Source organism: Fundulus heteroclitus, unplaced genomic scaffold (genome assembly GCF_011125445.2).
Source record: "Fundulus heteroclitus isolate FHET01 unplaced genomic scaffold, MU-UCD_Fhet_4.1 scaffold_37, whole genome shotgun sequence".
NCBI lineage: Eukaryota > Metazoa > Chordata > Actinopteri > Cyprinodontiformes > Fundulidae > Fundulus > Fundulus heteroclitus.
Genome location: NW_023396781.1, coordinates 369,220 through 393,945, shown reverse-complemented (window position 1 = coordinate 393,945; position 24,726 = coordinate 369,220). Strand labels below are relative to the sequence as shown.

General features: G+C 44.4%; 2 protein-coding genes and 2 long non-coding RNA genes across 4 annotated transcripts in view; 1 reads left to right on the top strand and 3 right to left on the bottom strand.

Annotated features, from left to right (window-relative positions):
- Positions 1-4,329: 4,329 nt before the first annotated feature.
- On the bottom strand, positions 4,330-4,766 carry LOC118560051. The gene is made up of 2 exons (XR_004929039.1): positions 4,546-4,766; positions 4,330-4,434 (listed from the first exon to the last, which is right to left on the bottom strand). It is a non-coding gene; the product is annotated as an uncharacterized LOC118560051 (long non-coding RNA).
- A 324-nt stretch (positions 4,767-5,090) lies between these two features.
- Positions 5,091-7,437, top strand: LOC118560025. Its single transcript, XM_036130642.1, has 3 exons — positions 5,091-5,652; positions 5,734-6,454; positions 7,425-7,437. The coding sequence occupies exons 1-3, from the start codon at positions 5,091-5,093 to the stop codon at positions 7,435-7,437; spliced, it is 1,296 nt and encodes a 431-aa protein (XP_035986535.1).
- A 2,206-nt stretch (positions 7,438-9,643) lies between these two features.
- Positions 9,644-10,080, bottom strand: LOC118560050. Its single transcript, XR_004929038.1, has 2 exons — positions 9,860-10,080; positions 9,644-9,748 (listed from the first exon to the last, which is right to left on the bottom strand). It is a non-coding gene; the product is annotated as an uncharacterized LOC118560050 (long non-coding RNA).
- A 5,465-nt stretch (positions 10,081-15,545) lies between these two features.
- Positions 15,546-24,726, bottom strand: part of LOC118560024 — a 36,735-nt gene continuing 27,554 nt past the window's right edge. The window contains exons 2-3 of the mRNA XM_036130641.1: positions 17,666-18,344; positions 15,546-16,197 (exon numbers count right to left, since the gene is read on the bottom strand). Coding sequence (XP_035986534.1) covers positions 15,546-16,197; positions 17,666-17,898 — 885 coding nt within the window. The 5' untranslated portion in view covers positions 17,899-18,344. The remainder of the gene's footprint in view (positions 16,198-17,665; positions 18,345-24,726) is intronic.

Below are 24,726 nucleotides of genomic sequence, written 5' to 3'. Positions count from 1 at the left end.
CACCCACACCGGGTTTCGAACCCACGACCTCTTGCATTCAAAGCCTGCACTTTCCCTCTGAGCTATACTGTAGCACCATATATGCACATGCATCATTGGGAACATAAGGGGTTTGGTCCCCCATTGAAAAGCATTGGATGTTTGACACCTCATAGCTTGGAGATGCTTGATGCGACGTAACCCAAATTTCTTGTGGAGCTTTCTCTCTAAAGTAAGAACAGACTCTGTGAAGCAGAAGTTGGTGATACCTTCCTAGAGCTACTTCCGGTTAGCAACATGCTAACCGTTAGCCGCTAACATGGTTGTGTTCAGTACCAGCGGGTGATTGTACTCTGTCAGTTTGGTCTAAATCCTGTACTGGGAAGTGCCTCAAATAGGGGTGCCAATACTTAATGTCACCAAACGTGACCAAAGTTCATGGGTCAGATTGGCCTCCTTTAGCAACTCAGCCTCACCACATCTGGGCCCAGAACTCAACATTTGAACAAAATGGTGTGTAGTGCCATTTCCCACATGTGGGTGGTGCTGTATTGGCCAATTGGGTCGTGTCTGGGCATCATGCCAGGTCCTGTTGGAAGCAAAGGCCCAATAGGAAAGCATGTAAAATCCAAAATGGCACAGAAAACTGACACATGGCTGAAAGTCACATGAAAATTTTGAAATGTTAAGAGGAAGTGACTGTGCGAATTTCAGATTTCTACATTAATCACAGCCGCTGCAGCGGGCGTCGAAAGTTGCCATTCTATCTCAATAGAGCGTCTCCCACTGGCCCTCAGAGTTCCGTCGTCATGGAAACTCACTGACACAGCTGCAGCGGGCCAGTCTAAAGAAGTGCAGACACTTTGTGTCCAAGTCTGTCTATTGGATTATAATGGAGAACTTTGCCTCGAACAACGCACGATTTCTCCGGAACCGTAAATGGTAGAGACGTAATTCTTTCTGTGTTTATTTCGTAACGGATAGGGGAAGAAGACTTGCTATCGGTTTTTGCTGGAAAAAGTTTAATAAAGGCATAAAAAATTATGATCTAAAGGACATTTTTATGAAATTTCAGAAATCCTCTGAAAATGGTCCCGGACAAATTGCTATAACTCAAAAAGTATAAGAGATATCAAAAAAATTCTTTCACCATGAGTATCAGCAGGCTTTTGAGGACCATGAAGCTCATTTTTATGTTTGTACAAAAATCGGTGTAGACACAGCGACGATGTAAAAAAGTGGTTGATGTGGAAAAATGCAGCTCCAAAGCGTTTTTAGGATTTTGCACATTCGCTACTCCCGAAACAAATTGTTCCTGCGGAAAAACCGTAACAGTTATCCACAAAATTCATTTTTTGTGAGTGCCACAAGGGTTGGGACATTCATGTGTGAAAGTCTGATGTCTGTACATAAAACGGTTTAGGAGTAGCAACGATGCGAAAACATGTGATGTTTTGGATTTTTAGATGTCATTTTTCAAAACCGCTCCATAGGAAATGAATGAGGGAGGTTTCGGGTTTGTGTCGGTCTGAGGTGATTTGCGAAAAATCTATAAATGCCACACCAATGAGGGTTACTTTCCCGAATCCTGACAAAAATACCTATGTTTTGATGTATAATTTGTCTACGTAGAGGGAAAATTGAGCGAGTAAGGTCAAGTTGTTCGAAGTATTGAAATCTTTAAAAAAGCTAGAGTGGCCCACTCTAGCGGTTGGAGAATTCCGTCATTGACTTTCATTGTAAACGATGATTTCGCTGATTTTTGGACATGAGCTTTGAGGAGTAACTGTGAAGAGACAATAAAAGATATCCACATCCCGTTTTCACTTCTGAGTAGTTCACAGACATATCTACAAACTGGAAGTTAAACGGTGTTCATAGGTGAAAGCATGGCGACGCAGTACAGCTTTGAAAATGGTCCTTTTGAGGGTTTTTTGAGGCTTTCTTTCTACCCGACTCCATTGATTAATATGGGTTTTTTGGGGGGTGGTTTATCACTTATTGCGTTGCCATGGTAACTCGAAACCCCAATAAAAGTAGTAGCACACTATTCCCGACCGAGCCGCACGTTTTGGTACCTATATCGTGGGGGTGCACGCTACGGTTCGGGCCGCATTAATCGTGGAATAATAAAGAATAATATTAATATAGAGTCCGTTTAGAGGTGAATAGTAATAGGTGCCTCCTCATTGCAAATGCTATGGCAGGCGCCTAATAAGATAGAGACGCGTTTAGAGGTGCATAGTAATAGGTGCCTCCATGCATTTGCATGGGAGGCAGTGCTGTGCTTCAAAAGGTGAACGTCCCGTGGCTGAGGTGATGTGTGAGTTCAAGGCATACTCTACCCAAGGCAAAAACTTGTTCCGGTCTGTAGGTGAAGATGACGTGAGGCAGCGGAGGGTGGTCTCTAATTGTTGGTTCATTCGTTCCGGAACCAACAATGGTATCCGGAGGTGAGTGTGTAACGAGCACCCAGAGCAGAGCAAAAGTGCCGCCAGACCTGTGAGATAAACTGGGACCCCGGTCAGAAAGAATGTCAACAGGAATACAGTGGAGCTTAAAAACATGTTTTATGAGGAGTTGGGCTGTCTGGAAGGCGTTAGGGAGCTTACGGATAGGAATAAGATGACATAACTTTGAAAAACGGTCAACTACTGTCAAAATAGTTGACATCCCTTGGGATACAGGGAGTCCAGTAACGAAATCGATGGCAATGTGGGACCATGGACGTTTGGGTATAGGAAAAGGATTCAGCAACCCAGAAGGTGGCTGGTTAGAAGACTTATTCTGGGCGCAGACAGGACAGGCTAGAACATAGTCTCTGACATCTCTGGTCCATGACGGCCACCAGAATCGCCGGGACACCTGAGACTGGGTTCTATAAATACCCGGATGGGCAGAAAACTTAGCATCGTGACACCAGCGTAAAACCTCAGGGCGAACAGACTGGGGAAAAATACTTTAGTCCTGGTGGACCCGTTCCAGGATCCAGATCTAATAGTTGGGCCTGGTTGATCCTGTCCTCCAGATCCCAATGCAGACCACCAACAGTACATGTGGGAGGAAGAATAAGTTCCGGCTCCTTCTCTTGTTCGAACGAGGCAAATTGACAAGATAGAGCATCTGGCTTGACGTTTCTGGAGCCCGGTCTGTAGGTTATGGTGAGGTTAAAACGAGAGAAAAACAAAGACCAACGGGCTTGTCTTGAGTTGAGTCTACGGGGTGACTGCAGATAGGAGAGGTTTTTGTGATCTGTCCATATTATGATGGGCTGCTCGGATCCCTCAAGCCAGTGCCGCCACTCTTCCAATGCTAACTTAATGGCTAGAAGTTCTCGATCGCCTACATCATAGTTCTGCTCAGCAGGGGACAAACGACGGGAGAAGAAGGCACAAGGGTGTAACTTATTATCTACCTCAGACTGTTGAGACAAGACCGCTCCCACACCTGTATTGGAAGCGTCTATCTCAAGGGTGAACTGCTTGGCAGGATCAGGGTGAACGAGTATGGGAGCCTGGGAAAAACGGGACTTAAGTTGATTAAATGCCTCATCTGCCTCAGGACTCCAGATGAATGGGACCTTGGTGGAAGTAAGAGCATGTAACGGGGAGGCTATCTGGCTATAGTTCCTGATAAAACGCCTATAGAAATTAGCGAAACCTAGGAAACGTTGTAGCTGTTTACGTGACTCAGGAACCGGCCACTCCGTTACCGCCCTTATCTTCTCTGGGTCTGACCTCACTTGACCGCCTTCTAAAACAAGACCTAGGAACGAAACTGAAGTCTGGTGGAAGTCACACTTCTCGGCTTTTACAAACAAGCGATTCTCTAGTAATCGCTGGAGAACAAGTCGCACATGTTGCTTGTGTTGTTCTAGGTCACGAGAGTAAATCAGGATGTCATCTAAATAGACAAAAACAAAAACATTCAGAAAGTCCCGCAGGACATCATTAACCAATGCCTGAAAAACTGCCGGGGCATTACACAAACCAAAGGGCATGACTAGGTACTCGAAGTGACCTAACGGAGTCTTAAAAGCCGTCTTCCACTCATCCCCCTGTCTCACCCGAACCAAATGATAAGCGTTGCGCAGATCAAGCTTAGTAAAGATCTTGGCATTCTGGACTGGCTCGAGGGCTGAAGATAATAGAGGAAGCCGGTACTTATTCTTCACGGTTATTTGGTTTAGCCCTCGATAATTGTAATGAAGAGATCTTCATTACTGGGACTATTTTACATATATAGTACTGTATGGCACTTAAAAGGTATTTCTGCACTGTATTAACAAACACTTTATTTAGCATTCGCACTTTAAGCAGAGATTTGCACAGCAATAAGTTTGCACACAAGAAGTTTTAATTATATTTATTGAGCATTTTGGCGATTGGTATGTGGCCTTTGTTTTGGGCTCTGCACAGCTGCTCCTCATTGATGAGTGAGGTTGGTTGCTGGTGCCTGTGGAGGAGCATAATGATTACCACAGAGCAATGAGCTAATGGTGAGGAAAAACTAAGCGAATGTGTGCATACTCTGTTGAGTGAGGAGTGCTGTGGTAAAGTGACTCACCTGTCTTTTCTGTGTCCTCTCCAGGGTGTTTGGACAAATTCTACCCCGGGGGTCCAGACGCCATATATAGCTTTGGGAGAGGCCATTGAGGAGACTAGGGGGGAATTGTTGGGGGTTTTTGTGGTGTTTATTTAAGGTGTAATGATAAAATGGAAAAATATTTATAAAAAGTAAATAGAAGTATGGTATTTAATAAAATGTATTTTATGTAAATTGGTGGAGATTGATTAAGAGATTCCCCTGTCAATTTAATATGGTTTGGTCCGTCACAGCTGGGACTATTTAAGACTGCAGTGTCAGCTGTGAAGGACAGTGTTGTGTGGATGCTGAGTGGAAAAAATAAACTGCTGCTGTTCTCCACCTGACTCTGGTTCAAGACTCTGTCTCACTGAACAAAAACCCAACCGCTCAATGTCGTCCCTGTGACAAGTGGTGTCAGGAGTGGGATGTTCATGCCAGAGAAGATGATGACCAGAGGAGGAAAAAAGCCAGCCCAAGAGGGAGAGCCTGAGGAAGGAGCTGGAGCTTCCTCTGAAATGGAGACAATGGCAACAACCAACCCTGAAGATAAGTTGGAGGAACTGGCGGTGATGGTGAAATCTATGATGCGGTCTCAAGTGGCTAGAGACCTGAAGATTGATAAAGATTTTTCCCGCCAGGAGCAGAAGTGGAAAAGCATACAGCATCAATTCCAACAAATGCAGCTTCAAGTGCATGCTGTACTTGGAAAATCTGATGTATCAGAAGCACATCTTCAACCCACGACATCTGAAGCACCTACAGAAGAATCAGATGGTGGTGATGTCCAGCTGGCTCGTGGTTCCAGGACCATAATTGAACCAAAGTTTCTTCCCTTATCCACGGATGATGACATTGAGCATTTCCTGACGACGTTCGAGAGGATGGCCCAGGTGTGTCGCTGGGCTAGAGATGAGTGGGCGGTTCGTCTGGTCCCTTTGTTGACCGGTAAGGCCCGCACAGCCTATGTTCTAATGGATATGGCTGACTCTGAGGACTATGAAAAAGTGAAAGAGGCAATTCTGGCAAAATATGAAATCACTGCTGATACGTATCGACGCCGCTTCAGATGCCTGAAGATTGAAGCAGGTGAGACGCCACGTGAACTTTATGTGCGATTAAAAGACTTGTTTTCAAGATGGATTAAACCTGATAAATGTACTGTGCAAGAAATATCCGAGCAGATAATTCTGGAGCAGTTTTTAAGAATGGTTAATCCAGAGTTGGAGATCTGGATCCGTGAGCGCGACCCGAAGACGGCAAAAGAAGCAGCTACTCTTGCAGAGGTCTTCACGTCAGCCAGGAAGGGGAGCAAGAGCACCTATTTTGGCCGAGAGACTCACTATGCCCCATCAAGTAAGTCCACTGGGGGTGAACAGGGCTCTGGTCAAAGTCAGGCTAGAAATTTTTCTAGTTCAAAGCAGCTCCCTTCTCAAAGACCTCCTAATGTAAAAAAGTCATTTCACAAGTCTTCTGCGCAAGATATTAGATGTTACAATTGTAATGGCTTTGGCCATACGCAACATTTTTGCCCCGCCCTTAAATCAAAGCCATCACTTTTGTGTTCAGTGCCAAGACCAGCTATTGAGGCTGTGCAAAAGAAGGTTTGTACAGTTTCTGTTCTAGTGAATGGGCAAAAAGAAGAAGCTTTGCTTGATTCTGGGTGCTTCCAGTCTCTAGTGCATGCTAGCTTAATCTCTGAAGAAAAGCTAAGTGGGGTGGGGGTTAAGATAAAATGTGTACATGGAGATGAACATGTCTACCCAAGTGCTGAGGTGTATTTGACAGTGGGAGGTCAAACATACTTGGTACATGTAGCTGTAGTTCCCTCTTTGCCGTACTCCGTTATACTTGGTAATGATATCCCCACTCTTTTTGACCTGATTCACCAGTCAGAATATGAACCCAAAGGGCTTACCAACAGAGAGGCCCAGGATTTATGCCCAAAATCTGATATACCAGTAGAATCACTGAAACCTTGTAATATAGTCACAAGAGCTCAAAGTGCAAAGACTGTGTTTGAAGAGCTGCCTTTTTATGGGGAGTCTCTGGAAATAGAGCCGGGAAAAACTAAAAAGTCAAGAGCTCAGAAAAGAATGGAGAAATTCAAAGGCTCAGGTGATGAAGGGATAGGACAGCTGTCTAAGCCAAATAACTTGTTGGAGTTTGACATTCCCTCAGATGTAGGTGCACTCCAGAGAGATGATCCTACTTTAAAACCGTGGTTTGAAAAAGTAACTGGGGGGGGAACTCATCAGCGCCGATTAGACTTCGTGGAAGATGCAGTTTACATTATTAAAGGAGGCATTTTGTATCAGAAGAAGGGACAGGGTGACGCATTAGCCCTTCCACAACAGTTCAGGTACAAAGTCATGGAGCTGGGCCACTCAATTCCATGGGCAGGTCATATGGCTTTTCATAAGACGCTGAGTAGAATCAGTAGCCGTTTTGTCTGGCCGGGAATGTATACCCAGATTTCAAAATTTTGTAGTTCCTGTGGAAAATGTCAGTTGACTTCTGGCAGACGAGTAACCCGAGCCCACCTACAGCCGCTGCCAATTATTGAAACACCGTTTGAGAGGCTAGGCATGGATATTGTGGGTCCATTAGAGAGGAGCTCTACAGGTTGCCGTTACATATTGGTGATATGTGACTATGCGACACGGTACCCTGAGGCTTTTCCTCTCAGATCCATTAAAGCCCGACATGTTGCTAACTGTCTTCTGCAGTTGTTCTCTAGAGTAGGAATACCAAGAGAAATTCTCACAGATTGTGGAACAAATTTTTTGTCCAAACTTTTGCAGCAGGTTTATAAATTATTAGGGATTAAAGGACTTAAGACCACCCCTTACCACCCCCAGACGGACGGGTTAGTGGAAAGATATAATCAGACTCTTAAAAATATGCTGCGCAAGTTTGTCTCTGACACAGGTGCCGACTGGGACCAATGGCTGCCGTACCTGTTATTTGCTTACCGGGAGGTTCCACAAGTGTCTACAGGTTTTTCACCCTTTGAGTTATTGTATGGCCGCCAAGTGAGAGGTCCGCTGGATCTACTGAAGGACTGTTGGGAAGACGCTAAGCCAGAGGGTGAAAACATTGCAGCATACGTCATTAACATGAGAGAGCGGTTGCAGGAAATGGCCTCTTTTGCACAGGACAACCTGAAAGCAGCTCAACAACATCAAAAGACATGGTACGATCAGAAGGCCAGAGACAGAGTCTTCTTGCCAGGACAGAAGGTTCTGTTACTGTTGCCTACCAGTGACAACAAGCTGCTGACAAAATGGCATGGACCATATGAGATCACCAAACAAGTGAGTAAAGTGGTTTATGAACTGTACATGCCGGAAAGAGCTAAAAAGCATCAGACTTTTCATGTCAACTTGTTGAAAGAGTTTCACAGCCGACAAGAGCCTGTGCACCAGGAGTTATTTGTGAGAGCAGTTAAGGATGAGGAAGTGACCGAAAAATTTCTCCCAACTAGCATGTCAGACTGTGCTTTGGTTGACGTTTCTCATCTGTCTCCTACTGAGCAGGAAAAAATCAAACCGTTCTTGGACCCTCAGCTCTTTAAAGAAGTTCCAGGATTTACATCACTGGTCCAACATAAGATTCGGCTGAAAGAAGATGCACCGAGTCGGCAAAAGAGCTATCGCATACCAGAACGTTTGGTTCCGGTACTGGAAAAAGAAATAAAGCTGATGTTGGAGTTGGGAATAATTGAAGAGTCTAGGAGTGAGTGGTGCAGCCCGATTGTGCTGGTGCCAAAGAAAGACGCCTCCCTGAGATTTTGTATAGATTTTAGACATTTAAATGCTGTGTCCAACTTTGACCCGTACCCGATGCCCAGGGTGGACGACTTACTGGAGAAAGTCGGTTCGGCAAGTTACATCACAACGCTGGATCTGTGCAAAGGATACTGGCAAGTGGCTTTGGCACCAGAAGCGAGAGAGCTGACGGCCTTCAAAACTCCTTTTGGTATGTACCAATTTAGAGTCATGCCATTTGGGCTCCAGGGTGCGCCCGCAACATTCCAACGTTTAATGGATCATGTACTGAGAGATGTTTCAGCATTTTCTGCAGCATATTTAGATGATGTTGTGGTGTATAGCCGGTCTTGGGAGGAGCATCTGACTCACCTGCAGGAGGTGCTACACCGCATCAGGTTGGCTGGACTGACTGTTAACCCAAAGAAGTGTAATGTAGCTAAGAGAGAAGTGGAGTATTTGGGTTTTGTCATTGGGTTTGGGAAAATAAAGCCTCAAGTGGGGAAGATGGACGCAATACATTCCTTCCCAGTTCCAACGACCAAGAAGAAGGTGAGAGGATTTCTTGGTTTAGTGGGTTGGTACCGGAAATTCATACCTTCTTTTGCAGAGCGATCAGCTGTACTGAACAATCTAACAAAGGGTGCAGCCCCCAACAAAGTGTGCTGGAGGGAAGACTGTGATCGAGCGTTTAAGGATCTCAAGCAAGCAGTATGTACTCATCCAGTTTTACACACACCAGACTTCACTAAGCCATTCATCTTACAAACAGACGCTTCAGGAGTGGGGCTTGGAGCCGTTCTTCAACAAGAGGTGGACGGTGAAAGAAGACCTGTGGTGTTTCTGAGTCGGAAGCTGCTTGACAGGGAGACAAGATATTCAACAGTGGAAAAGGAGTGTTTGGCCATGAAATGGGCTATCGAGGCTCTAAGGTACTATCTTTTGGGACGTCACTTTATTTTAGAGACTGACCATCGTGCCCTCCAGTGGTTGAGAAAAATGAGGGATGCCAACGCCCGCATCGCTGGATGGTACTTGGCACTGCAGCCATTTGATTTCACGGTGCAGTACAAGCCAGGGAAGGCTAATGTGGTTGCTGACTGTTTATCCAGAATGTCGGAGGACTGAGGTACTGTGCTTTTAAGAGAGGAGGGAGGAAATGTAATGAAGAGATCTTCATTACTGGGACTATTTTACATATATAGTACTGTATGGCACTTATAAGGTATTTCTGCACTGTATTAACAAACACTTTATTTAGCATTCGCACTTTAAGCAGAGATTTGCACAGCAATAAGTTTGCACACAAGAAGTTTTAATTATATTTATTGAGCATTTTGGCGATTGGTATGTGGCCTTTGTTTTGGGCTCTGCACAGCTGCTCCTCATTGATGAGTGAGGTTGGTTGCTGGTGCCTGTGGAGGAGCATAATGATTACCACAGAGCAATGAGCTAATGGTGAGGAAAAACTAAGCGAATGTGTGCATACTCTGTTGAGTGAGGAGTGCTGTGGTAAAGTGACTCACCTGTCTTTTCTGTGTCCTCTCCAGGGTGTTTGGACAAATTCTACCCCGGGGGTCCAGACGCCATATATAGCTTTGGGAGAGGCCATTGAGGAGACTAGGGGGGAATTGTTGGGGGTTTTTGTGGTGTTTATTTAAGGTGTAATGATAAAATGGAAAAATATTTATAAAAAGTAAATAGAAGTATGGTATTTAATAAAATGTATTTTATGTAAATTGGTGGAGATTGATTAAGAGATTCCCCTGTCAATTTAATATGGTTTGGTCCGTCACAGCTGGGACTATTTAAGACTGCAGTGTCAGCTGTGAAGGACAGTGTTGTGTGGATGCTGAGTGGAAAAAATAAACTGCTGCTGTTCTCCACCTGACTCTGGTTCAAGACTCTGTCTCACTGAACAAAAACCCAACCGCTCAAGGTCGTCCCTGTGACAATAATCAATACAGGGTCGAAGGGTCCCGTCCTTCTTGCCAACAAAAAAGAATCCGGCGCCTAATGGGGAGGAAGAAGGACGAATTAACCCTGTGGCCAAAGACTCACTTATGTACTTCTCGAGCGATTGACGTTCTGACCTAGAGATGTTATAGAGCCGACTCACCGGCAGTGGGGTCCCAGGCAACAAGTCAATCGCGCAGTCGTAAGGTCGATGTGGGGGAAGTGAACAAGCCTGAGTCTTACTAAACACCTGCCGTAAGTCATGATATTCCTCTGGAACGCGAGAGAGGTCAATCATGTCTCCGGAATCTGTCAAGGTAGTAGAGGAAACGGCTACGGGCCGAGCGGACTGTAAGCAACGGGAATGACAAGTTGGAGACCATGATTCCAGTCGGGACTCAGCCCAGTTAAACTGCGGGTTATGGACCTTTAACCAGGCTAACCCCAAAACCACGGGTGAACGCTTAACCGGGAAGACAAAGAATGAAAGCTGTTCCCGATGGTTACCGGAAACTATCACTACGAGTGGTCGGGTGCGATGGGTGATCAGAGTCAACCTCTGTCCATCTAAAGACGAGACCTGGAGAGGCTCGGGTAAAGGATCGACAGGCACTCGAAGCTGGTCCACTACAGCTTGGTCTATGAGATTAAAATCAGAGCCTGAATCTACTAGAGCCGAAACATCAAAACTATCCTGGTCGAACATTAAAGTAACTGGCAAACATAAACGAGAAACAGATGACGCCTTAACAGCTACCCGGGGAATAGATCCCAACCTGTCCACCGTTCCCCCCGTTATGAGCGGCGGACTCGGTCTTTTGGCCGAACAGGACAATCTCTGAGGTAATGATCCTCACCTCCACAATAAAGACACAAGTTTCCCGAGAAACGCTGCTGACGTTCCTTATTGGAAAGACCAACCTGCCCCAACTGCATGGGTTCAGGAGGCGGTGTACTGGAACGGGATTCCCTTTGAATAAGTGTCGAAGAGGTGGATGATTGCAAAGTCTGGTTTGATCTAAAACGGGTTCGGCTGCGTAATCGAGAATCCAAACGGATAGCTAATGCTACAAACTCCTCAAAATCCTCAGGTTCCTCAACCCGGGCTAACTCATCCTTTAACGACTCATCAAGAGCCTGAAAAAATACTGCCTTTAACGGCCTCGGCTGCCAACCCGCAGCAGCGGCAAACGTGCGAAACTCCACAGAAAAATCAGATACGCGTCGACCGCGCTGTTTCAAAGTGAGGAGATGACGAGACTGTTGTGCCGAATCTAACTCAGGTGAGAAAATTGTTTTAAATTCAGCAACGAAGTCCTAAAAAGTAATTCCAAACGACTGACAATCAGGGAATCGAGCCTCGGCCCACCTAAGAGCCTTGCCCGTTAGTAGACGTAAGACGTAAGATATTCTTACCTCATCAGAGGCGAATGTCTGAGGGGAACGGTTAAACACCAGTTTACACTGGAAAAGAAAACCACCGCAACTCCCACTGTCACCGGAGAATTTCTCCGGACAAGGTGACGCGCCCTCAAGTGGTGGAGTCCAAATCTGATTCTCCATGCTCTGAGCGTCGGAAGGCGGGGTCACGAGATCTTGAGTGACAGGCGACGTCATCGCGGAAGTGACAGTGTCCACAAGCTGGGTAACCTGAGCGGCTAATCTCTGAAGCTGTTCCTGAGTAGAGTTGACGGCAAAACCTAACAACTGCATCTGTTCCTGCTGTGCGGCTATCTGCCGCCCGAACGTATCCGCTGGACTTTGGTGGCCGGAGCCTTCTTCTGTCATGGTTTTCAGGTGACGAGTCCACATGCAGATACGAACGGGAGGCAATGCACAGTTTTAAGATATTTTATTTGGAAAACAGGCAGGTCTACGGACGGAACTACAGGTGAATCGGCTGGGTCAGAACGTCACGGCTGGAAAGTCTGCAAGAGAGAGTGAGTGAGTACTCTGAAGGAAGAACCCGGAGAATTGCTAGAAGTAGCGCTGCTTACCATTAGGCTGGGCGGACCTAACCGGGAAGAAGTAGCGTCAGGAGAACTCTATGATACTACTCTGCTGGAGATAGGCGGCTAGTGGCTGAGGGCGGCTGATGTAGCTGGCGAGGAATCCTGAGCGAGCCTCGTCGGCAACGGTTGACAGATGGATTGACCAGAGTGAACACAGAACCAACAGAACCCGGGAGAGGGGATCTCAGGCCTCGCTGGGTAACTTCCAGGAAGTATGAGGGGAGCGCCAGAGCAAAATCTGAGCAGGCAGGTTCCGCTGGTCTGTTTCTTCGGACGAGACGTCAAGACAGGTGAGTGCATCCAAGCACCAAAATCTGAAGCAACAGAGAGGTTCAAAAATTAATCCAAAAATGAAGAGTAACAAAAAAACTCACAAGCTGGTCTCCGAGAGTTGGGACTGAGGCCACGTCGTACCACGACTGGTTAAGGCTCCGGCGTCTTCCATCTGTCAGCGCTCTGCTTAAGACGCCAGAGGAAGCCGCCTGCAACGAGCTGCAGGTGTGGACCACGCCTCCTCAGCCAACTAGACACACCTGAGGAGTAGAGTTAGAGCAGCCAAAACACAGAGAACCCTGACAGGAATAAAGTCGAATATGGATCATTTCAATACATTTTGTTTATTGATTAAATTTACAGTTTTTGATTGTAATCTTTACAAAGGAAAGGTTTATTTACACATCTTTATGGTGTGGGAGAAAAACAGCGTCAAACACCACCATTACAGTTTTCAGCTCGCACACCCCGCAGTGGCAGCTCGTGCACCCCCAGGTGTGCGCTGTTATAAGAATTATTATTCTGAAGTCAAAGTCCTTAATCCTCAGTTTAAGAAGATAAATAAATAAATAATGACAATGTACACAATATAAGGTTTACTTTATTTTAGGATTAATTTGGGAACTAATTCTAATTTGCTTAAGTAGCTTTGGTTGTTCAACAATGTTAGAATGTTTTCAAAAAGCTCCTGTTCTCTCCTGCTTACTGCTTTGTTTTGTAGAACCTTGGCAACCTTGAACGGTAACAGCATGGTATAAATATTTTGTCTTTTCTGTGCAGAACAGCACCTCCCTTTCTTAAAAAAAAGAGAGAGAGAGAGAGAGAGAGAGAGAGAGGGAAAAGGCTTTCACATGGAAAGGCTTTCTTATTCTCAGTTGGGTTTTTTAAATAAAACGGGAAGTGACATGAAACGAATATGTTGATGAAATTATGTTGCAGAGAACTTCAACTGTCAGACAACAGTTAAGACACACATTGAAAGCATTCTGTTAAGAATTACTGTGAATTTACTGCAGATACATTTGAACTTAAAGATTACTCTTTTAACTAATAATTAAATTGTAGAATTCTGGGAGCTAAATAATTGTGCACAGAAATATCTTGAATGTGAAATTGCTTGGAGGACGTTTTAATAAATGACACATGAATGGGGTTTTTGATAAGAACACTAATTACACCTTGTTTCTGTTCCCCAGTGGAAACAAGGACTCGTGTCTGCAGACCATCTTCACAAAGTGTTTTATTAGAGAGAAATGCAAAATAAAATGCTAAGTGCCCCATCCAGAACTGAACGCTTATTACCATCCAGCTCAATCGTCCAGCCTGTGAGGGGGAACCAAGAAGAGGACTGGGGATGAAGAAGCCAGAGAACTCTGATTCCTTATTCTTCAACGGGAGGAGTTGCCTGAAGAGACCCTAAGCGCGATTAGATTATTTTCTGCCTTGTGCCATGAAAGGCCTGAAGGCTTCCTTAACTTTGCATTCTTGACGTTTAGGACTCTTCTCATATTGTGTTGCTGTTTGTTTAACTGCTCTGTTCCACTGACTCACATGTTTGATTTTTTTGTGTTATGAGATCTACACTTTAAATGTTACATCATGTTGATCAATATGGGTTTATGGGAAAAATGGAAACTGTTTGCTTCAGACACACAAAGATCTATGGTTTATGCACCTTTTGATTTGATATAGGAAGAACCAGGATCTGATTGGTTCTAAAGATCCTTTAATATTAGCTGGTAATGGTAACTCCTAGCTTCAATACAGGTACTTCTCGCTCAGATTGGCTGAGAGCGTGATTTCACCTGGGGTCACATCAGTTTTTATCATCCTTTAGAGAAGATTAAGTTTTCTGGTGATTGAAAGGCCCAGCCTGCCCTCTGATACCCCACACTGGCACTCCTGGATTTGTAAGGTATGAAAGTGATGGGTGATTGTCCATGGGAATGGAGAAAGGAGAACCAAGTGGGGTTTGACAGGGTTGGGGAAGAGTAGACGGATTCGACCTTGGTTACTGAACAGGTTTTAGCTTACCTAGTCTAATGTAATTTTAAAATAATGTGTGCATAGGTACCTAAAACAGGCCTTACCTAATTAGATGAACCCTAAATTGTAGATAAAAGCTAAACCTTTGATATTGTGTGTTAAAGCTCTATGAAGCAGTCATGTTGATCTGTAATAAAAGTTCCAGCACTGCATCATCAAAAAAAAAAACAACAACAAAAAAAAAAGAGAGGAATGTTATAAGAATTATTATTCTGAAGTCACTATGGCCTCACACCACTCGGACATAGGAGGCCTGGAGACCTGATGTCTGTGTATAAGTTCCACTGTTTGCCGAGTGCAAGGCTGAATGCTGCGTAGAATGATTATCTTTGTTATATCTCAAACCAAGGCCACGGTGCAGTATTAGGGGAAGCCCGAAAAGCGAGGCAGGCAGAGACAGGGCAGACGCAGACCGCAGCGGAACCGTGGGGTGCGATTACTTTCCATCTATGTGATCTCTGCTCTGTTTCTCAATAAAAGTGCTGGAACTATATCACTCCACCGATCTCCTTCTTCAGTAACTCAGGGAGGACAGTTATCTGTTCAGAACTCCCATAACAGCGCACACCACACTTTGGGATTCTCTGATCTATGTGATCTCTGCTCTGTATCTCAATAAAAGTGCTGGAACCTCATCACTTCAATGTTTCCTTATTCAATAAGCCTTGGAGGTCAGTTTCTTTTTGGATTCTTATTACACCTTCACACCTATGGGAAAGAAGCTGTTTTTAAGTCTATTAATTATTTTAATGTTTCTGAATCGTTTCTGAATCAGTGGGACAAACTGATGTCCCACATCAGCTTGTCCCAATAATGGAAATAGGACAAATAATACATTGCCCAGGTGGGTGGGATTTGTTATAAGTCGCTGACCATTTTCTGAAATTGTGCGGCATCACTGTGTCCAGATAATGTAATTGGGATCTCACAATTCCCTGTGCTGTCCTCTAACCTGACTCCGCACATTCTCATTCTGAAGAAGGACATCTGCTGACACCCTGGGGTCAACTAAACATGCAGCTGCAGCAAGAGGAGAGAACCTGTCATCTGTGACATCAAGGAAAAGGCCAAAGCGTAGCTCCATATTTGCACTCATCTTCTGTGCTAGTGTAGCTGCATCCTTGTAGCTCTGGCATCGGGAGAACTCGGAGAGGTGACCTCTCAAGTCCAACAACGCAGGCACAACGAGGGATGGGGAATTGGTGTCGGTTTCAAGTACCTTTGTGTGTTCTGCAAATGGAAGCAGCAAGTCCTTGAGGATTGCCAGCTTCTGCCACTCGCTGGGTTGCAGGCTCTCCCAGTTCATGCTCTCAGCTACCGATGCAACATGGTCCTTCACTTCAAGAGCACGAGACAGCATTGAATAAGTCCTTGACCATGCGGTTGGACAGTCACTGGTGAGGGTGAGTCCACACTTTCCCAGTAACCGCTCTATGGCAACAGATGACTTGCGGAATAGCCTCACCAGGTGCCTGAGTTTGTCCAGCGGTTTCTTTATTGCAGGCTCCTTCTGGATCATGTTGATGACAAGCTGAAGGGTATGGACCACGCAGGGTGTCCTCTCCCATGTTCCATACCTATTGAAAAGAAAGTGGAACATAGCATTAGCATATACTTATCACTCATACACTCACCGGCCACTTTATTAGGTACCCCATGCTAGTAACGGGTTGGACCCCCTTTTGCCTTGAGAATTGCCTCAATTCTTCGTGCCATAGATTCAACAAGGTGCTGGAAGCATTCCGCAGGGAGTTTGGTCCATATTGACATGATGGCATCACACAGTTGCCGCAGATTTGTCGGCTGCACATCCATGATGCGAATCTCCCGTTCCACCACATCCCAAAGATGCTCTATTGGATTGAGATCTGGTGACTGTGGAGGCCATTTGAGTACAGCAAACTCATTGTCATGTTCAAGAAACCAGTCTGAGATGATTCCAGCTTTATGACATGGCGCATTATCCTGCTGAAAGTAGCCATCATGGGTTGGGTACATTGTGGTCATAAAGGGATGGACATGGTCAGCAACAATACTCAGGTAGGCTGTGGCGTTGCAACAATGCTCAATTGGTACCAAGGGGCCCAAAGAGTGCCAAGAAAATATTCCCCACACCATGACACCACCACCACCAGCCTGAACCGTTGATACAAGGCAGGATGGATCCATGCTTTTATGTTGTAGACGCCAAATTCTGACCCTACCATCCGACTGTCGCAGCAGAAATCGAGACTCATCAGACCAGGCAACGTTTTTCCAATCTTCTATTGTCCAATTTCGATGAGCTTGTGCAAATTGTAGCCTCAGTTTCCTGTTCTTAGCTGAAAGGAGTGGCACCCGATGTGGTCTTCTGCTGCTGTAGCCCATCTGCCTCAAAGTTCGACGTACTGTGCGTTCAGAGATGCTCCTCTGCCCACCTTGGTTGTAACGGGTGATTATTTGAGTCACTGCTGCCCTTCTATCAGCTCGAACCAGTCTGGCAATTCTCCTCTGACCTCTGGCATCAACAAGGCATTTCCGCCCACAGAACTGCCGCTCACTGGATGTTTTTTCTTTTTCGGACCATTCTCTGTAAACCCTAGAGATGGTTGTGCGTGAAAATCCCAGTAGATTAGTAGTTTCTGAAATACTCAGACCAGCCCTTCTGGCACCAACAATCATGCCACGTTCAAAGTCACTCAAATCACCTTTCTTCCCCATACTGATGCTCGGTTTGAACTGCAGGAGATTCTCTTGACCATGTCTACATGCCTAAATGCACTGAGTTGCCGCCATGTGATTGGCTGCTTAGAAATTAAGTGTTAACGAGCAGTTGGACAGGTGTACCTAATAAAGTGGCCGGTGAGTGTACACAATACTAAAATGTCTGGTTACAGATGACATTTTAGAATACAAAACAGTGAAATCTTATCTATCTACTGCAGCACCTGTATTATACTAACACACTATGACCTAAGATTTTTTATTTATCACATTGTATATCAGGCTTCCTTAAAATGAGATAAGTTGTGCTAATCCCTGCAAACATCATGCACACATACTGACCTTTCAATGCTTTCATCAACATCAAGGTCCTCTGCCTCTTCATCACTATCGTGGGGACTGTCCTCCTCAAAGCTGGATTTGTTGTCCTCCTCACTGTTGCGATGAAAAGAAGCAACCATGTTGCTCCCATTATCTGTGATGATAGTGAGGACTTTTTCTTTTGGGATTCCCCATTCTGTTGTGCACTCCTCCACAAGAGTCGCAATAGCATGAGCAGTGTGTGGCTGAGCCATTTGCTTTAGGCTCAGGAGTATGTGTTCTGCCTTATTGTCGTCTGAGTTAAAATAACAAGCACTAATTGCAAGGTAGGAAGCTGTGAGACCCTTTTTGGTCCAAATATCTAAGGCAATGCGTATTCTGCGTGCCACGGACAGTCTTTGTTTGAATTTGTCCTTTTCTGACAGGTATACTTTGTCCACAATGTTTTTAATTTCATTTATTTTTTTGGAACAGTGAGCCTTTTATCAATCTGATCCATCATCTTGACAAAATCCTCACTTTCCACAGTCCGTGAAGGGAGGCCTGTTCGGCCTATCCACAGTGCTACGGCTTCCTCTTTGAAACGTTGGTCCTGAGAGTCAGCTTTGTATTTGGTGTGGGCAATTAAGGAAGCTTGTATAGCTGGCCTGTCATTGTTTCTGGGTGGCGGGTAGGTTGTTGTTGGTGGTGTATCTTCAATCTGGAACAGAAATTAATACAATGTCAGAATAGATGCACAGCATAACAGGAGTTCCAAGTGTATAAGTAGCATATAGGTCTGTTTTTTTCCTTAAAAAAAGTAAGTCTCTGTAAAGTCTCTGTAAGTCTTAAAGAGTCTGTCCCCTTTTTAATATCCTCCGTATTGCAGAAATGCCCTGTAGATGGCAGCAATGTTGTTTCTTCCAATTCACAAATAGATGTCTTTGTAAACGGTATGACTTCGTCATTGCGTTCTGCATTAGACAATGTAGCTCCCTTGAAAAAGAAGGTGATTATTCACAGGAAGCTGGCTCCTTGGTTTAATTCAGAGCTGCGTTCCTTGAAGCACAATGTTAGGAAATTGGAGAGAAAATGGCGCTCTACACACCAAGAGGAATCCTACCTAATCTGGAAGAACAGTCTATTGTTGTATAACAAGACCCTTCGCAGAGTTAGAGCAGCATATTTTTCATCATTAATTGAGGAGAATAAGAATAATCCTAGATTTCTCTTCAGTACAGTTGCCAAACTTACCCAGAGCCACAGCTCTGTTGATCCATCCATTCCCTTAGCTCTTAGCAGTAATGATTTTGTGGGATTCTTCATAAATAAAATTGATTCCATTAAAAATAAAATAATTGGCATCCTTCCAAACATGATTACCTCGTCCTCAGTAAGTGAGGCAGCATTGGAGGAATCCTTAGAACCTGCGCAGTGTCTGAACTGTTTAAAAGCAGTAGAGCTTTCTGAGCTATCTAAAATTTTAGCTTCATCTAAACCTTCTACCTGTATGTTAGACCCAATCCCAACCAAGTTGTTTAAGGAGGTATTCCCTCTGATCAGTGGTCCTATTTTAGACATGATTAATCTATCCTTGGTAAATGGATATGTACCACAGGCTTTTAAAGTAGCTGTCATTAAACCTTTACTAAATAAACCATCTCTTGATCAAGATGAGTTAGTAAATTACAGACCTATATCTAATCTTCTTTTCTTATCTAAAATTCTTGAGAAAGTAGTTGCTAATCAACTATGTGAACATTTACAAAGTAATGACCTACTTGAGGAGTTTCAGTCAGGCTTTAGAGCTCATCATAGCACTGAAACAGCTCTGGTGAAGGTCACCAATGATATTCTCATGGCCTCAGATAATGGACTTGTTTCTATACTTGTCCTGTTAGATCTCAGTGCTGCATTTGATACAGTTGATCACAATATTCTCCTACAAAGACTTGAGCATACTGTAGGGATTAAGGGAAAAGCATTAGGCTGGTTTAAATCTTATCTGTCGGACAGATTCCAGTTTGTTCATGTTAATAATAAATCTTCCTCAAACTCTAGGGTCACCTTGGACCAATTCTATTTACTATATATATGCTTCCGATTGGCAAAATGATCAGACAGCATGGGATTAATTTCCACTGTTATGCTGATGACACTCAGCTATATTTATCCATAAATCCTGATAAATCCAATCAGTTACTTCGACTGCAGCCATGTCTTGATGACATCAAAAGCTGGATGACTTTAAATTTCCTGCATTTAAATTCTGACAAGACAGAAGTTGTAATCTTTGGGCCAGAGTCTTCAAAAAATAAAGTTCTTAATCAATCACTTATTTCTGGATGGCATTAACTTGGCCTCTGGTAATAAAGTTAAAAATCTTGGTGTTGTGTTCGACCAAGACATGTCATTTAAATCCCATATTAAACAGGTTTCCAGAGTTTCCTTTTTTCACCTCCGGAATATCGCCAAAATTAGAAACATTCTGTCCAGAGGTGATGCTGAAAATCTAGTCCATGCATTTGTTACTTCAAGGCTGGACTACTGTAATTCTTTACTATCAGGAAGTCCACAAAATGCAGTTCGAAGTCTTCAGCTGATCCAAAATGCTGCAGCAAGAGTTCTGATGAAAATCAACAAGAGGGATCATATTTCTCCAATTTTAGCTTCCCTTCATTGGCTTCCTGTTAAATCAAGAATAGAATTTAAAATTCTCATTCTAACGTATAAAGCCCTTAATAATCAAGCTCCATCGTATATCAGAGCTCTGATTACCCCGTATGTTCCTAACAGAGCACTTCGCTCTCAGACTGCAGGTCTGCTGGTGGTTCCTAGAGTCTCTAAAAGTAGAATGGGAGGCAGATCCTTTAGCTATCAGGCTCCTCTCCTGTGGAACCAACTCCCAGTTTTGGTCCGTGAGGCAGACACCCTATCTATTTTTAAGACTAATCTTAAAACTTTCCTTTTTGACAAAGCTTATAGTTAGAGTGGCTCATACCCTGAGCTATCTCTATAGTTGTGCTGTGATAGGCCTAGGCTGCTGGAGGACATCAGGGTCTAATTTTCTCACTCTACTGATTTCTACTGTTCTTCAGTCTACTGTTCTCCAGTTTTGCATTGTATTACATTGAAATGACATTTCAGCTTTTAACTTTTTGCTCTCTCTCTTTTTCTTCATAGTAGGTACACCTGGTCTGGCGTTCTGTTAACTGTGACATCATCCAGAGAAGACGGCTCACCCGCTACTACCATCTAATGTAGAACAGATTACTAGATCAATGTGTGCTTCTGTGCTTTTTTGTCTCTCTTGTTGTGTCTCTGCTCTGTCTTCTGTAACCCCAGTCGGTCGAGGCAGATGACCGTTCATACTGAGCCCGGTTCTGCCGGAGGTTTTCCTTCCCGTTAATGGGGAGTTTTTCTTCCCACTGTCGCTTCATGCTTGCTCAGTATGAGGGATTGCAGCAAAGCCATGTACAATGCAGACGACTCTCCCGGTGGCTCTACGCTTCCCCAGGAGTGAATGCTGCTTGTCGGGACTTTGATGCAATCAACTGGTTTCCTTATATAGGACATTTTTGACCAATCTGTATAATCTGACCCAATCTGTATAATATGATTGAACTTGATTTTGTAAAGTGCCTTGAGATGATATGTTTCATGATTTGGCGCTATATAAATAAAATTGAATTGAAATTGAATTGAAAAACTACAATTGACAATCCATTTCAAACGCATACAAACAACCTAACTATCATTTTATGCAGGAATAAATTGCAGATATTTTTATATGTGCATGCATTTTGGTTGTATTAATATTGATGCCAATTCAAATCAAATGTCCTTGTAATAGTAATGTGCAGATAAACAGAGCAGCATTTTATGTCACCAAATAAAGACATTGAGAGTTTGCATCCCAATCCCTGCAGTGGTTCCCCTAGCAATGGCTATTTTGTGTATGAACATCTAGATTAAAGTTGTTCTGAATTATGTGTGGCGTATTATTTTTATTTTGTCTTATCCTGATAAATTGTTTCAGTTTGTTTTAGCATTTAGCATACATGTGTAGCTGCCGAGGTGTTTTGTGTTAACTATAGTTCACTTACAGCTCCTAGATTACCTAAAGCATCTGCTTTAATCAAACTTGCAATTTAACTGAAACTATAGTTGCCTGGCCAGTATAACATATCCAAGTTAGCATTGTCATGATTTGTCTTAGGATGAACCCGGACACAGCACGCACACACAGAGCTGGTTCTTAAAGTCAGTTTATTGAACAGGATGGATGATTGATGACGAGAGGAACCAGAGTCTTTTTACTGACATAGATGTAGGGTGCAGAAGCTGGCCGACAGGAGGAGTGCGGAGAGACTGACCAGGAAGGAACACCGGAGCCGAAGACTTGAGACCAGGGCAGAGCACTTGAGACCAGGAACGAAACACAGGAGCCGAGGACTTGAGACCAGGACGGAACACAGGAGCCGAGAACTTGAGACCAGGACGGAACACAGGAGCCGAGAACTTGAGACCAGGACGGAACACCAGAGCCGAGGACTTGAGACCAGGACGGGACACAGGAGTTGAGAACAGGAGTTGAGAACTTGTGAGCAGGACGGAACAGTGTCTTGGGTTGAGGCTGGCTGGAATAAAGCTGAAGGAAAGTCTCCTGGCTGACTAAACAAAAAACAAAGCTGAAGTGAAGTCTTCTGGCTGACAGAAACAAAAAACTGAGCTGACACAGGGTTCTGGCAGAAACTTAAGCAGGAGAGGAACACTACGGACCGGCAACGAGAACAGAATGAGGTGAGAATAAATAGAGGTGAACACAGGTGGCAACAGATCAGAGATAATTGCAGCCTGACAGGTGGAACCGATGAGGCTGCGCAGGGAAGAGAGAGAGGGGAAGGGAGGCTCAGCATGCAGCCTACAAGCTGCATCCTGACAAGCATAAATTTAGCTTCATATACAATTCTGTCATACATTGGGTTTGGTTATGGTTTATGTTTGTTATTTGATTAATTACTTCACTCTTCTGCCTTAAGTTCAGTTTCTGTCTTAGGTTTTGTCTTAGTTTTTGAACAGGTTGGGTTTTATTGTGGTTTGATTTTGTTTTATGTTATTAGTTTATCCGGCCTGCTCCGACCATTTCTGTCACCAGTCTTAATTCAGTTCACCTGCCAGCATTCTTCCACCCTGCCACTCCCCTTCTCTAATCACCATCGTATCAGCTTCAGTTTACTCCCAAGAACCTCCCTGTTCCTGATTAGCTCCACCCATGCCAGTAATTAGCTTCACTCCATTCACCTGATCACTCCCTTACTTATACCTGCCTCTGTCCCCTGCAATCTACCACATCATTGTTTTTTCTGTGCCCAGTGGTGAGTCTAGTTCAGCTTTCTATGCTCTCTGTTTGCATGTTCTTCTGACCCTGTTTTGCCTTTGGATATTTGAGTTAGCCTGCCCCCTGTTTTTGCATGTAGTTTTGTCTGTGACTGCTTTTTTATTATTTTTAGTTATTGGATGCATTCTTCCCATTTTTGGCTTGATGCCCGTTTTGGTTTTTGCATTTTGTTAATAAATTATCTTTTACCTAACCTCTGCTTGTCTGGTTGAATACTGGGTCCCTCTGTCTCTGGTTCGTGACAAATTCTATCAACAAGTGGCTATGGTCGCTACGTGCTAAGAAGCTAACGTAACATAGCCAGCCTGGATACTAAATGCTATGAAAGTTAGCCAACATTAGTTAGTTTATCATTGGGACATTATAGCCGTTGATTTATTGTTACATTATAAACAACCACCACCAATCTTTCTGTTAACTTACCACAATGTCTTTGAGGTGAACTGCGACGTGTCTCTTCAGGTTTGTTGTGTTTTTTCCAGTTACCATGTGGCCACATTCCTTCCCTTCGACTAAAATCAAGCATTTTTTTGTTCTCCACTTCAATGAAGCGAAAATGTGTCCATATATCACGTCTCCTCTTTCTCCCGAGCCTCGTGCAAACATGTTTTACTTTTAACCTGTCGCCGCCTCGCCGTGAATCCAGCTCCTGTCTGCTCCATGTGTTGTGTAGGCTACTCTGTGTCCACCCGCTCCAGATTTGAAAGTGGGTGTGTGGCGGAAGAGCTGACGAGGAGGAGGAGACAGGATTTGACAAAACCTTATCATATAATAGTATGTAATAGCCCCGCCTCCCTCGGGACGTGTTCAAAGTTCTCCTGGAGGTGGGAGTTAAAGCTCTGTCTCACAGGGGACTCTGCCAGAGGTTCCCAGCAAACCCTCACAATACGTTTGGGCCAGCCAGGTCTGACCGGCTTCCTACACCACCATCGGAGCCAACTCACCACCAGGTAGTGGTCGGTGGAGAGCTCCGCTCCTCTCTTCACTCGAGTGTCCAAGACATGCAGCTGCAGATCAGATGAAACGACAACAAAGTTGATCATTGAACTGCGGCCTAGGGTGTCCTGGTGCCAAGAGCAAATGTGGACACCCTTATGCTTGAACATGAGGCCCGTTTACACTACACTTTTTTAACCGAGCCGAGCCGAGACCAGTCTGAGCTTGGATCAGTTACCCAAGCCAAGACGACCGTTTACACAACACACTATCCCGGTTCCTTGGTTGCTCCTCGCCTCCTAGTGGCGATCTGCGGTACTACCACTCTCTGGGATTGAAGGCGGAAGCAGCAAAACAAAACGGCGGCGCCCGTAACATTCAGGATGTTATGCTTGATACTGTGATATTTCGGTGTTTGCGGGGGGTCAGGGGAAGAAGGCAACCATTGGTGAATTTATTCGAGAGAGTCGGCTTTTGGGAAGTGGATGAGACAAATGAACGTCTAATAAGGATTTACAGACGCAGAAAACAATGACAGACACTGAGGTTCATCACACTGCTAAGCAGAACCATCACTGGAAACCGTGTGGCACGGTAAGGAAGCAAGTATTATTATGAATGTCTGAAATTTGTCTGAATGGAGTGTGAATCGGGACGTGTAGCCAGACACGCCGGAAAAAACACAGACAGTCAGCTGACTGTAAGGGGATGACGCAGTCTGCTCATGCGCTCTTTATCAGAAAACCGAGTCAGAAAAAAAAAAGAC

Excerpts from the sequence above, each read along its gene's own strand:
- LOC118560025 (XM_036130642.1), top strand. The coding sequence starts at position 5,091 with ATGGCAACAACCAACCCTGAAGATAAGTTGGAGGAACTGGCGGTGATG. Across the intron at positions 5,653-5,733 it reads ATGCCTGAAGATTGAAGCAG|AAATATCCGAGCAGATAATT; the intron begins GTGAGACGCCAC and ends GTACTGTGCAAG.